At 41.4% G+C, this 14572-nt stretch overlaps 1 protein-coding gene across 2 annotated transcripts in view; it reads right to left on the bottom strand.

The window, feature by feature from the left end:
• Positions 1–1866: 1866 nt before the first annotated feature.
• SLC45A2 (solute carrier family 45 member 2) overlaps positions 1867–14572 on the bottom strand; it is a 30180-nt gene continuing 17474 nt past the window's right edge. Inside the window, exons 3-7 of one of the 2 annotated variants that reach the window (XM_072824972.1) lie at positions 13561–13886; positions 9593–9736; positions 8777–8900; positions 4394–4605; positions 1867–2132 (exon numbers count right to left, since the gene is read on the bottom strand). In XM_072824972.1, the coding sequence (XP_072681073.1) occupies positions 1911–2132; positions 4394–4605; positions 8777–8900; positions 9593–9736; positions 13561–13886 (1028 nt within the window). In that variant the 3' untranslated portion in view covers positions 1867–1910. The remainder of the gene's footprint in view (positions 2133–4393; positions 4606–8776; positions 8901–9592; positions 9737–13560; positions 13887–14572) is intronic. The other variant, XM_072824973.1, reaches the window with a different exon arrangement.

The following is a 14572-nucleotide window of genomic DNA, read 5'->3' as shown; positions in this document are numbered from 1 at the left end:
TCTCACTCTCTCTCTCTGTGACTATCATAAATAAATTTAAAAAAAAATTATAAAAAAAAAAGGAATATAGGGGATGGAAAACTTGGCTCTGCTGGGAAGTCAGAGACTTCCTCATCAAAGTAGTATTTGAGATGGACCTAGAAATATGGGTACAATGTAGATGGGCAGGAATGGCAATTTAAACAGGCAGGGTCCTCACGTAGGGCCATAGAGAGGACATTTGAAGCAGAGGAAAAGCAGTGACTAAAGGTTGGAGATTGGAATGTCAGCTGCATGGTTGGGGAAGAAGGAAGCAAAGCGGTTTGGCTTTCTTTTCTTTCCCAGAATTTCCTGGGATTTCTGTTCATAATTTAGGTGTCCCTGTATTTGTTTTATTTGTCTGGGAATGGAACATTTTTGTCCCAGAGAGGAAACATATCATAGGTATACTGATAACAAGTATACTCAGTATACTGAGTTCTCAAAGGTGGTTAAAAGCCTTTGAAGTTGGCTTCTATCCACTCATTCAAACCTCAGTAAAGTTGAGTTAAAAGAACAGAGTGTTTATTTGAATATTTGAGTGTGTGTGAGTGTGTATATAAGGAGGATGGGGGTGGTGGTGGATGCATGCTCTCGCTCCTACCTTCGTGCCAGCCGCCCCACCCAGTGCTCCTGCTGAAAAGAGCTTCACTTGTAATAAAGACCATGCCCTGTGGTTGGCCAGAGATGACTACTTTTAACTTCTTGGGGTCCAGGTAAGATGGTCCTCAGCTGCAGGTCACCCTCCTAGCTCACCTGATTCACTGATTTCAAAATCTTCAATCACCAGAACAGTCTTTGGAGAAATGATCAGGAAATAAACATTGAACTCTGCAAATAATTCCATTTTTAAACCTTACAGAGGTCAGGGACAGATGGGAAAAGCAAGAGAGGTGGCTCAGTACCATTTCTTTTATAGTGCAGGGTATTGAGTCACATGGGGTCCTCTGAGCATTTGCTCATCATTATCCCACACTTATGGGGAAGGGACCAGGTGGTGTCCTTGATGGTTCCCCTAACTCAGTCATGACCTTGCAGCTCTAGGACAGATAATGTGACGGAGAGGGAGGAAGGAAGACTGGGGAAGATAGAGTGGTTTTGAGTATTGACTATCTCATGTAATTTATTGAATACTACACTGAACATGAAAAAGACAACACAGCTGTATGGGGACAGAATGGTCATCAATGTACCAGTTGTCCACCTTTATGATTGTGAGGCTGACAGGGAGCTGTGGCTGCCACTGCCTAGCATCACGAGAAAGGATCATACCACATACCATCTAGAAAAGATCAAAATTCAAAATTTGACGTATGGGTTTCTACTGAATGTGCATTGCTTTCCAAGTGTCATAAAGTAAAAAAAAAAAAAAAAAATTTGGTAAGTCGAACTGTTGTTAAGTCAGGGACTGTCTATATGAGGAAATCAAATATGAATTAAATACCAGTAAATTAATATGGTAAAATAAATCATCAGTAATATTTTGAGTATTGGTGAATTAGTGAAAAATATGACCCTCCAACAAAATACGGAACTCTGATTAAGAAAAAGAAAACACATGATAGAATAAACTCAGTTGTCATGTGGACAACCAGTCTGCTTCTCGAGTTCTCTCAAGGCTGGAAATACCCGGAGAGGTAGGCGCTCTCTCCCACACTCAGCCTTTGCCCCACTGAATGGAGGCAGAGCCCAGCCTCTCCTAAGATAAGCGATGCCTGACAGCAGCAAACTGTTGTGCAGAGGAGTGAGGTGTGGGCAGATAGTTGAGGCTGAAGTCATAACACAGGGTGTCCAGTGGGCAGACCCCAAAACTCCAGAGCCAAAAGAAGAGACTGATCTCCTGCCATGTACTTCCCTGTGTCTGAGAGTAGGGACAGTGTCTCTTTATTGACCTAATCCACGTATCTAACAAAGAGAGCCACAAAACAGCAGCCGATCAGCGCCAGCGCAGAGGCCGTGATGACCACGATGACGCTCCCGGCCTTGTTGACCAGAAAGCCCAGGCCACCTCCAACCAGGATCTGAGCCAGCTGCACCATGCAGGTGAGGACTGCGCAGTCCAGGCCCTGCCCTCTCTCGCCGCTGTCCAGGCTCCCTCCTCGGGCCTGCTGTCTCTGCAAGAGAAACACAGGAAGACATTTAATCTACATGAACAGTCCATTGGGGCAGAAGCTGGCACACTTTTTCTGTGAAGAACCAGGTAGGAAATCCTTTCATGGTCTTGGTTGCAACCACACAACGCTGCCATTGTGGTGTAAAAGCGGCGGCAGTGGATAAACGAGTCAGTGTTCCAATATGACCTAACGGACATTGGTATTTGGATTTCATATCATTTTCACTTGTCACAAATGTTACCCTTCTATTGATTTTCTTGTAACATAGCATTTAAAAATTTTAAGAGAATTCTTAGCTCACCAGCCGTACGAAAGCAGGCGGCGGGCCACATTTGGCCCATGAGATGTAGTTTGCCCAGTCCTTGCTTTACAGTCACCAAGAAACTGCATGAGGCTGCTTTTCCTACCTGCCACAAAGTCTCACACACCCCTGTGAATGCCTGGGAAGGTTAAATGATTAATATATGCAAAATACCTCTTCCTAAGAAGTCAGTAGGTATAATATAATAGAAACTCAATAAATATCCCGTTTCTTTCCTTCAGTAGAGTTAAAAGTTCAAATATGATTAAGAAGTGTGTTGAAGCACAGATCTACATAGGAGAAGCAATATAAAAAAAGTAATTCAGCCTTTCAGAATGTGCTTGGTATGGACTGGTTGATAATGTTGCCATTTATCTGGTGTCTTGTACGTGCTAGGCCTTAGCCTTATGCAAGATTCTCTGATTGTGTCACTTCTCTTTGTCCTCCCCTCTTCCCTGGATGCACACACTACCATGCCCATAGGACAACAGCAATACTAATTACCATTTTTTGAGTCTCTGCCAGGTGCTAGGTGGGCAGCATGCTAGGCAGGCCACCTGTACTACCTTGTTTTATTCTATTTTCCAATCACCATAAGGTGGGCATATTATTCCCATTTGCTTGATTAGGAAGCTCAGGCTCTGACAGTTTGAATGATAATTCCTATACAATTAAAGCGTAAAAAAAAAAGCAGTGTGCAGAAAAATGCACATTATGCTTTGAACACAAGAAGGAAAATAAGAAAACAGATTCATACTTGATTTTCATTTTAAAATGCTGGAAAGATAAACAAAAACCACTTAAGTGCTTACACGTAGGCCCCGGAGGGACATAGAAAACGGGTAGGTAGAGCCACATGTATATATCGCTGTGGTTGTTGAACCATGTGAACATATAACCTTATCTAAAAATGAACTCATTTTAACTGATGTTTAATAAATAAATGAATAACGTCCCCAGTGTCACACAACTGCAAAGTAGGGGCAGCAGGATTTGAATCCACGTTTCTCTGAATCGAAAGCTTATGTGTTTTTGCCCTCATACCACCTAACCTTCTCCCAGGAGGGACAGTTCTTCACGGTAACTATCTCTAACAGCAAAACCCTTGCACACATGGAAACATTAGTGACAGCGTTCGTCAGGGGCGAGAACAGCCACAGACTCTTGTTTGGAAGCTTTTAACTCCTCTGCAACTCCACCCTGTGGCACTGGCCAGGTCAAATGATAGAGAAGCGGGCCAGCACTGCAACCACAGAAATGTGTTCAGTGTCTTTCAGCTTCACACTGTGGCAGAGTGAGCTTGAAGTTATCTCTTTAGCATTTTTATCTCTACGCCAAGTAAGGAAATGTTATACCTATTTTCATAGAGAAAAAGTTACATCTTTTGAAAAGAAGAGCTGCTGATCTTGGAGCAGAAATACCCAACCTACCGTTCTTTGGGGGCAGTTTGGTGCCTTGCCCTCCAGCCTGATCTCCAAGACAGAGATGGGGGCAGGCCTCCCTGGAGGCAGCTGGTAGGGTGACCACCTGCAACCTCAGCTTTCCTCCCCCCACAGAGTCTGACTTGCTAAAGCCTGGCCTCCAAGGGAAATGTGGGTTAGGAATCTCCTACCCTTAACCAATAATTCCCAGAAATTCCACCTTTGCAGCCGCTGGGGGTGGGGGCCCCCAGGAAAGCTGCAGGTGAACTGGACATTGGGACAGTTGTCAGAATCCCCAGGCTCCCCTTTCTTTTCTTGCTGTATGACTTGGGCTGCTTTCTCAGCATTCCTGAGCCCCCTTTTCCCCCCCAAAAAGATAACAGGGTAACAGTATCTCTCTACTGCCCTCCAGGTGCACAGAGCTGCAGAGGAAAGAGGACAGTGAAGCTGCTGCTTCAAGATCCTTATTTTCTAGCTCTGCCCTACACTTTCTTACCCCATCCCCCCCTCTGCCTTTGGGGTGAGGTTCAATGACACACCTTCTCTTGCTCCTCGCGGTGGTACTTGGCAATGAGGTTAAAGGGCACAGTGTACAGAGTGCTGGACATCACACCAAACATGGTACACAGAGCCAGGGTGGAGTAGACATTCGGGAAGAGCCCAATAAATCCTGTTCCCAGGCCAAAGAGCAAATACCCTGTGAAGTAAAGACCCTTTAATCCGATGTAGGATACCAAAGGTTTCTGAAAGTCTGTGGGGAGAAGAAAGAAAGAAATTACAGCTGGCGGTGCCTCACAACACTTGGTAATTTCAGACAATCTTTCTTTTTGAAGATTCACTTTTTTTTTTTAGGAGTCTTCCTTTGATGCTGAGTCAGGAACAAAAGAACCTCCTTATCTGTGCTTAAAAACAGATGGCTTTTGGAATCCATCTTAAATCCTGTGCATACAGAGGGCTAGAAACTGCCTTGCAAGGTTGATTTTCTTTTTCCACAAGGAAGGACCAGGCACTGTTCGGCAGGCAGTTGAATAGCAACAGAATGCAAAGGTGGGAAAAGCCCACATTGGCTATGGGATTGTGGGGATGCAAGACGGGGAAGAAAAGTAGGTCCTTTTGATTCACAGAGTCTAGCCTAATAGGACACAACAATCCAGGCCTATCTTGGCCCCGTGGCCCAAAGTCAGGCTGGAGGAAACTGAAACAACCAGATTTTAAGAATAATCCAAGCCATTTGGTCCTTTCCCCTCCATCTGAACATCACCTGCACACCTGAGAAGGAAGTGAAGAATGTCCTTTATCTAAAGACAGGTTCCCTGACTGGCCAACACTTCCCAGGCTGGTGAGGGGCCCTCACTGTACCCAGAACCTCCCTACTGCTGACTCCCTCACCATCTGTCCATTCCCTTATCTTTTCAAAATCTCAGCTTCCTCAACTAAAAAAAAATCTTAAAAAAAAAAAAAAGAAGAGACATTAATAAAACCCTTCTTTGTGATTGTCTCCAGGATCAAATGAGATCCCTAAAAAACTTTGCTCTTTCTTTTTAAATAGCTGTTTCTAATCTATACGCTCCCTATCTTTCCCCTGACCATTCTACTGGAACACATGAACCCAGGGGATGAATGCTAAGACCTGAAATGTGTCTATTCAAGAATGAAATTTCCCCTATCTATACAAAGAACTGTTGGACTCACATGACATAGACAAGAAACCTAACCTGGATTACAACTGAATATATTATGAAACTAAACACTGTCTCATCCTATGGAAATCAGAGCTCTGAAAATGACAAGTGGGCAACATTGCTTTCTCTATTAAATCCATACCATCCCCCAGGGAGCTGTTGTCAAGGTTAAGAGTGAGAGCAGTATATAGTTAGTTCAGTTTCTGTTTGCTTAATGATTATACAAAAAATGTAATCTAGGTATCTCAGTATTTTTTTTTTTTTTTGGTATCTCAGTATTTAAAAGACACCATCAGTAGTCACTGGGGAAATGCTCTCATCCAATTATATAGGCCAGACAAGAAGAAGGTAAAAAAGCATAAAGCGCTATTTGGAAACAGAAGTAACTTCAGAACAAAGCCAAGCAAAGAATCCCTTATCCATGAAGAGAAATCAATGTGTAAAGGCCAAGCTGACTTGCCCTCTACTGGGTCTGATACCCAGTTGTGGTTATGTCCTCACACTGTGCCTCCCATTGGGATTGGAGGGAAATGCTGGATTTAAGCACCAGCTATGAATAGTACTGTAGGATATGAAAAATTGGCTACTTTCCAGTATTAAATATTGCCATTTTCATGGATCTGAGTATGCTTGCTATGCAAAAGGAACTTGAAAATACCATACCTCACCCTTCACCCTAGCAGCCAGATTGCCCTGCCAAACTGCATCTGGATAGAAATTCTGGATTCTCATCTGATGTTATGTGATGAGTCCAAAATAGAGGGTGCACTCTGGAATTGAAGGAAATGATTGATTTTGCTCAGGGTGGGTTGGAATGCAGGGGGAAAGAACTTGGAAGACTTAACAGACAAAGTTACTTTGGAGCTGAGTCTAAAAGCATGATTAGCAGTTGTCCAGATGTGGAATTAGAAAGAGCATCTGGAGAAGGAGAAACCAAAAGCAGTAGAAAATCCACAGAGCTGAAGAAGTCTGTGTAGTGAGTCATGAGGTGTAGTGAATCTGAACTGGAGTGAGAGGGGTCAAAGTGCGAATCGGACCAAACTGAAAATCATGGAATGCCAGGCTGAGGACTTTGACTTTATCTTATGGTCATGGAGAGCCCCTGAAGATCCTTAAGGGCTGGTTGGTATTTTATAAATAAAATTTTAGTTCTAATTCAAGTGAAAGGGATCCCACTGGTTTATACATTAAAATAACTTTGGAAAACGATTCAAATAATAGTTTATTGTACACAGAGCTTTTAACTCAACGGGGCCTAAAAATAACATGCATTTTAATTTTCAAGTGCCATGAAATGGAACTAAGACTAGACTAATGGAATGGTCCCTCGTAGGGATTCTTTGAAAAAAATTATTTTTTAATTGACACAAAACTAAAATACTTATTACTTGTGGAAAAAATGGGCTCCTCTTACAAGAATGAAGGTGGTAGTAAATAGTCCCCCATCTCTAGAAAACATAAAGGGATTGAGATGAATAATTAGACCCTTAATCTACAACTCTCAGATTCTATTTTAAGTACTTGACATCTTCCTCTAAGAATGTTCTTAGTTCATGCACTCTAAGGGGGAAAAAGGAGAAATATAAGGTTTAAGCCGCTATTATTTGGTTATCATAAATTTTTAAAAAATAAATTTTATGGCTTCATGATTACTAGGCCATGAATTACTTACATGTTTGTATTAGGTTCCCTTTCCCCAGTTGTGCTATATTTTGAAGAGATTTTTTTTTTTTATCTTGCAGCAGGTTTCCTGCTGTGCTATGACTAGTTGGAGGTCAGACAAGGGGTTAATATATACATTCACTCTCTTCCCCCTAAAAAGCACACTTCAATGACAGAATGAGTGCCCCTGAGAATGCTAACAGGGATTGTCCTCCATCACTTCCCCCTTTACCACCTGGGTCACAACCTTGCTGTCCCCTGGGTCTGCCCAAATCTTAGAGCTCTGAGTTGGGGTCCAGCTATCTCCCCACAATCCAGGAGAGCTCCCTTTATTATTAGAAGCCCAATTTCCATTCCAATTCCATTCCAATGGGAGGCCTGCATACATTTTATTGGCTAGATTATTTCACTTAATTCAATGTATACAGAGCTTGGAGATTTCCGTATACATTGCTGGGCACCAAATGATACTAGTGTTATAGTACATTAGTTTGGGATGTTTGAAACTAGTCACAGAGGTGCCTGGGTGGCTCAGTCTCTTGAGAGGCCAACTCTTGATTTCAGCTCAAGTCATGATCTTGGATCCCTGGGATTGAGCCCTGCATCAGGCTCTGCACTCAGCGCAAAATAGGCTTATCCCTCTCCCTCTGCTCCTCCCCTCACATGTGCACTCTCTCTCCTAAATAAATAAAATAAATAAAATCTTTTTTAGAAAAACACAATAAATAAAACCAATCACAGAAATTTCTTTGTTTGCAGTGTCTTTAGAACTGAAACTTAGCTAAGCAGGGGTTAATGGACTCCAGTCCCCATGGAAAGCTGGTACCTGAGAAAGAAAGTTGTCATCCTTAATCCTGGAACAGTGCTCCTATGACATGCCTTCCTCCCTCACTTGAGCTAAGGTCATTTTGCACATTAATTCTGTCACCTAGCATATTAACCATCCCTCCTATGGTCTGTCATCTACAGATCTAATAAACATATCTGTGAAACTCCACCAGTGATCTTTCTCCAGTAGAACATAGACCTGATAGTCAGTGCTGGGACTGTAGCCCTTGTGCATCCAATACTTCACTAACTTGTTTACAAGGTTTCCCTTTATTTTCTAGATAACTTTGATCAAGAACCCATGGATTCCAAGGAAAGTTTAATCAATGAGGAAAATAACATAGAATTCAGTATGGAAAAGGATACTTCCTGTGGTCCTTTCTAAGGGAATAGTTTTTCCTGATTTCCATAATTTATCAAGAATATGATGTTTTACTTATTTAATTTATTTATTTGAAAGAAAGAAAAAGAGAGAAAGAGAGCATGAGTGGGAGGGTCAGAGAAAGAGGGAGAGAAAATCCCAAGCAAATTCCATGCTGAGGGAGGAACCCAGTACGGGACTTCATCTCTTAACCCTGAGATCAGGACATGAGCTGAAACCAAGAGTTGGATGCTTAACCAACTGTGACACCCAGGCACCTCAAGAATCTGGTATTTTAAAGAGCAAAAGAATACATATAAATACATAAAATCCAATATTCTGCTATACCAGAGCCTTCTAGAAGACACCTTGAGGAGGAAGAGACTTACAAGAATAAAGTGAGGAAAACACGGAATTGATGCACAAGCCCCAACATCCAACCTCGACCCCTCTTTCGTAGATGAGAAACTCTGTGGAGTTGTGTGCACTGTAGGGATCCCCGTGGTATACAATCTGAAAGAGATTTGGGGCTGTTGAGATACAAATGCAGTGTGGTAGGGACCCCCTTTCATGTACTCTGCTTCTCCTTCCTGAGGAGCGACATGTCCCTGCCCAGGGGGCCCTTCCCAGGACACAGAGTTCATTCTCCCATGACCACATCACCCCTTTCATCCTTTTACACTTCTACTCAAGGACCTTCAAGAAGTCCTAATGCCATCAAGTCTAAACAGTATCTCCCTGGATCATTAATACCCTTCCTTCCACCTAATATCTGGCCCCCACCTGACTAAGCAACCCTGGTACCCTTCCTCTGGTATAACCAACAGGCTTCTTCTGACTCATTTCCACAATGCCATTCCTATTTCTGCTTGGAATGTTTTCTCCCTCTTCTCTCTCTGTCCAACTCCTATTCACCTTTCAATGCCAAGACTATACTATACCTCCTTTATTTAGCCTGCCATGACTACTGCAGCTCACATTGATTCTTTCCTGTTTGTTGTATTTGATAAGTCCTGGTCCCATAGAGATTTCTAGGGTATAGTAACTTGTTCTCCAGTTCCTGTCTATAAGACAGCTCCTTAAAGTACTCTTCCTTACATTCTTACTGTGCCCATCCTTGGGGTGAGCCCAGAAGAAACTCAACAGGTGCTGAGTGAAGGACTGATATGCAAGTCAATGAGTTTGTGCACAGACATGTTTATTACCTGGCCCATAAAATCTGTGAAGAAGAGCATGTTAGACAGGAAAGCAGTCCATCCAATGAAGTGGCTGATGCAAAGGCAGAGGTAATGGGAAGGCATATTCATCAGCACCCTCAGCAGTGAGGTCATGGTCATTGTCTTACTAATCTGGAATAAAACAGGAAACAGGTGTGACCTTCAGTGCAGACATACAGCCAGCTGTGTGAGCCAGAGCACACAGCCATGTCACATACGTGTCAGTCAATTACCCCCCAGCATCACACTTTCTGGGCATGGCACCAAGGTTTCCACGGAGGGGTCTTATAGGAAGTGCCCTGTCAAGTATGAGGGCCCTGAATAAGGTTTTGGAGACCTAAGGGTAAAAGGTCTGGAAATGGGGTTTGCTTTGGGCCAAGATGTAAGAGATATCTAGCATCCTGTCTTTGGATGGCAGAACCACTACATGAGGACAAGGCTCACAGATCTAAGCTAGCCCTTAGATGATTATAATTCTTAGATTTCTTGAATCTGAAAGCATGGTAGGCTAAATTCTAAGATGGCCCCATGATCCCTGTCCTCTGATATTACCCTATAATTATTCTATGCTACATGGCAGAGGGATTTTGCAGATTTAATTAAGGTTACTAATTTCTTGACTTTGAGTTAATCAAAAGGGAGATTATCTGGGTGACCTTAACCAAATCACATGAGCAATTTAAAAAGCAAAGAATTTTCTCCAGGTGGGAGCAGAAGAGGAAATCAGAGTTTCAAAGCACAAGGGTTGCTGGCTTTGAAGGTGGAAGGGATCACATGAAAGGGATCTTAGAGTAGACTCTAGGAGATGAGAGTGACTTCTTGCCATCAGTCAGTAAGAAAATAAGCAGTTTAGTCCTACAAACACAAGGAACTAGATTCTACTTGAATGAGCCCTAAAGCTGATTCTTCCCCAGTTGAGCCTCCAGATGAGAATGCTCCTCCATCAACATATTGATTTCAGCCTTGTGAGACCCTAAGCAGAGAACCCAGTTGAGCCCACCCAGAACTCTGATCTACAGGACTGTGAGATAATAAATATGGTTTTAAGCTGCGCAAACTGTGGTAATTTGCTAGGTAGCAATAGAAAACTAATACAAAGAGCAAATCAGCTCCCTGGTTTTGGTCAAGTGCCTCTTCCTAGTTTATTTCTCTGGATCCTGCCATGAGCCAGCACATGTAAATGAGCCCTTTGTGGGCAGTCCGGGTGGCTCAACAAGGTGGATTAGCCCAGGGCCTGATCCTGGACACCCGGGATCAAGTCCCACATAGGGGTCCCTGCATGGAGCCTGCTTCTCCCTCTGCCTGTGTCTCTGCTTCTCTGTGTGTGTGTGTCTCTCATAAATAAATAAAATCTTTTTAAAAAATGAGCCCTTTGTGGAGTCTAAAGTGAAGACAATATAGAATACACACACATACACACACACACACAATCAATACACATACCCATATTCTTTAATTTAGACTTAAATTATGTTAAAACCAGCAGCTATACTTTTTTTGTATCAGAAGCTTTGAGAAAATCAGAAATTTTGAACTACTGACACAACTGTTTTGAAATACAAAGAATAAAACAGCTTTCAGCATCTTGTTATATAAGAGGAGAAAGAAACCTTGGGAATATTAAGACACTCACTGAGACTATAAACATCAATCATTGTGGGATGATAGGTTTTGTCAAATCTTTATCTGTTCTTAATCTTGACACAATGAAATTGAGTTTTGGCTACTTTATTTACAAGGTATTCTCATGGGAGTTTCTATTTTAACTATAACGGCTATTTTACAATTCTTAATTTTATATAATAATGCTTTTTAATTCTTCATTGTGGAAAATATATTTACTTTTTGTACATTTATTAGATAAATTGAGTTTTTTAATTTTTCAATTTTGTAGTATTTAACCTACTGGCCATGACTGAACTGATCTTCTCATGCAGTCATTCCCACCCTTATCCATGGCACATACGTTCCAAGGCCCCCAGTGGATGCCAGAAACTGCACATGGTACTGAACTGTATATAGACTATGTTTTTTCTTGCATACCAATGATAAGGTTTAATTTATAAATCAGACACAGTAGGAAATTAACAATAGCATAATAAAATAGAACAATTATAACAATATACTGTAATAAAAGTTGTGTGAATGTAGTCTCTCTCTCCCAAAATACATGATTATGTTATACTCACTCTTCTTATTCTCGTGATGCCATGAGATGATAAAATGCCTATGTGATGAAATGAAGTGAGGTGGATGACATAGCATTAAGCTACTATTGACCTTTTAACAGTAAATCATCTGCTTCTAGACAGTGGTTGACCATAGGTAACAGAAAGATAGAAAGTGAAACTTCAGATAAATGAGGACGACTGTACTTAGTATTTAAAAAGTATAGATATTGGGATCCCTGGGTGGCGCAGCGGTTTGGCGCCTGCCTTTGGCCCAGGGCGTGATCCTGGAGACCCGGGATCGAATCCCACGTCGGGCTCCCGGTGCATGGAGCCTGCTTCTCCCTCTGCCTGTGTCTCTGGCTCTCTCTCTTTCTCTCTGTATGACTATCATAAATAAATAAAAAATTAAAAAAAAAAAAAAAGTATAGACATTCCTCTGGAAGTAGGAAAAATAACTTTCTTGCCCATAGAATATGGTAACTGTCAAAATAAATGTTAACTGAAAAATAAATTCAATGCACGATTGTTACTTTTTACTCAACCATAGGAAGAAGCTAAGGGCATAGAACAAAAATCAACAGGAGCCCGCAGCTGGCGCAGTTGGTAAAGCATGCAGCACTTGATCTCAGGATTGTAGGTTTGAGCCCCTGTTGGGTTTAGAGATTACTTTAAAAAATAAAAATGAAATCTTTAAACAACAACAGCCTGAATTTCATGCCTCAGACTCAGTGATTTATTCTTCTTTTCCTTCTTTTCTTTCCAAAAATGCAAAGTCTTTAAAAGTGAATGTGGCCAGAAGTATTCATTCTCATTCCAAATATTAATTTATGCTTCTGCCTTATACATAATTTTCATCCTACTTTCATTGTTAATCTAATTTTCCCTGTCATCCAAAAATAAATATGAGCTTTCAAATTGTGCCTAGTATTTCTGTAAAAGCTGGGAATGTAAATATTCAAAGCCCTTTGGGTATTTTAACTCAGAATGAAAATTCAGCTGGCATCTTATTATGTGACTCATCTGTTCCCTTGGTGAAGCCCTTTCAATGATTCTGAGCCCTTGGGAGTTGCTCTACTGAACGTAATGTACACTTTTGTCAACTGGAGATTGGGTGGTGGTGCATTTATACATGAAAAAGGCCCAGAGCTGAGAGTGGGGAAGAGAACTTCCTAAGAGTACACTCAAAAGGAGACCATTGAAATGATAAAGTAAGCAATGATGGCATGAAGGAATTGAGGATGAATTTTATGGGATCCAGTTTGAATCCTGAAATAATTCAGGCCTCCTCTTGCCATTAAAAAAAATTTCCAATTTCCAAACTGTACTGCCACCTCTCTCGTTTTGGAAAATAAGTATATTTGACCTTGGAATATGTATTGGTATAAACTGGTATTATTATGCCCCCTATTACAGCTGTAAATTCTTGAGCACAGGGAGCAGAGATTAATAATCTGTTTTATGATCCCTCAATACCTAGTAGTGCTTTTCATGTACTTGGTACCCAAAGTAGTTTGTTGAATAAATGACTATAATATGCTCATTTACTTATATAAAGCTTAAAAAGCACTTTTGCATGCCTTATCTTAGTTAAATATCCCAATAGTCCTAGAAAATAGATAGGCTAACCCAACAAGAGAAGTCGGACTCATAGAGATTGACTGAGCTTGTATGAAAGTTGTTAGAGCAAAAAAAAAAAAAAAGAGAGAGAATAATAAAAAAAAAAAATAAGAAGGGTAAGAACAAGGATATTTTTCCTGAGTAAAGAAAAAAGAATTTGCATCTTACCTGTTTAGAAGGATTTGGGGTTTTTTCTCCCTGCAATGCCAGCTCTGGGTTTACATAACCGTTCTTAGCTTTCTCAATAGACCCATACTGGTACATTTTGTCTGATGACAATAGAAAATCCTGGGGTGCTTGCTGTGGGGGAATGTCCTTTGTAACATCTCTAAGTGGGGCTTCAGGGATACTGCAGAGATGAATAATAAAACACAAAGTAAGCACCAAGGCGGAGAAGAAGAACATGACCTGGAATTCTGAACCCAATACTCTTCCTATCTCCAGATGGGCCCAGTCGATGGCACCCAAAAGGTAACCCAGGGCACCTCCAAAACCTGGAAAACAAGAAAGAACTGTATTAGCATATTTAGCAAACCATCTTCTTTCTCATGGAGTCCGGACCCTCCCCTTCAGTGGGAAAACTCCCTGAGGTGAGCAGAGGCACCTGCTTTTGATGGAGTTAACACAGCAGGAGGCCAAGACATTCACAATCACAAAACAGGGGCTCAAGCTTGGCTCTGGCATGTGCTTGCTGTGCCCTTGGACTTCACTCATCATACGGGGGTAATAACAGAAGAGTAACCTACAAGTAGGGTCATGATTAGAAAATGGACTAGTGCCAGACACAAATATTGCCACCATCAGAAGTCCTGTGGCCTTTCTAAATTGCACTCTCTAAACTGCTGCAGAACTATAATTCCTGCCCTTACAAAGCCCCAGAAAAAAACTGGGGCTGGACTGCAGTAAAATTATTTGTATTGGCATTTATCTGTTAATAGGCTTCCTTTGCAAAGATCAAACAGCTTTGGACTCTGTCTTCTTTCCTCTGTTAGAAGCTAAAGGAACTTGTTCCAATTGATAGTCACAGAACAAATAATAAGTTGGATATGTTGAAATATGGAAGTCTCTCTGATGTTTGCTTCACCTGCTTTTGCCAAAGACGGTGTGATTTGGGGGACATTGAGGAAGGACTTCCCCAAATCAATCCTGCTCTAATGGTCTAATATTTGAAATCCTATTA

The sequence above is a fragment of the Canis lupus genome, chromosome 4 (genome assembly GCF_048164855.1).
Source record: "Canis lupus baileyi chromosome 4, mCanLup2.hap1, whole genome shotgun sequence".
Classification (NCBI taxonomy): domain Eukaryota; kingdom Metazoa; phylum Chordata; class Mammalia; order Carnivora; family Canidae; genus Canis; species Canis lupus.
This window is presented reverse-complemented; position numbering and strand designations above follow the sequence as displayed.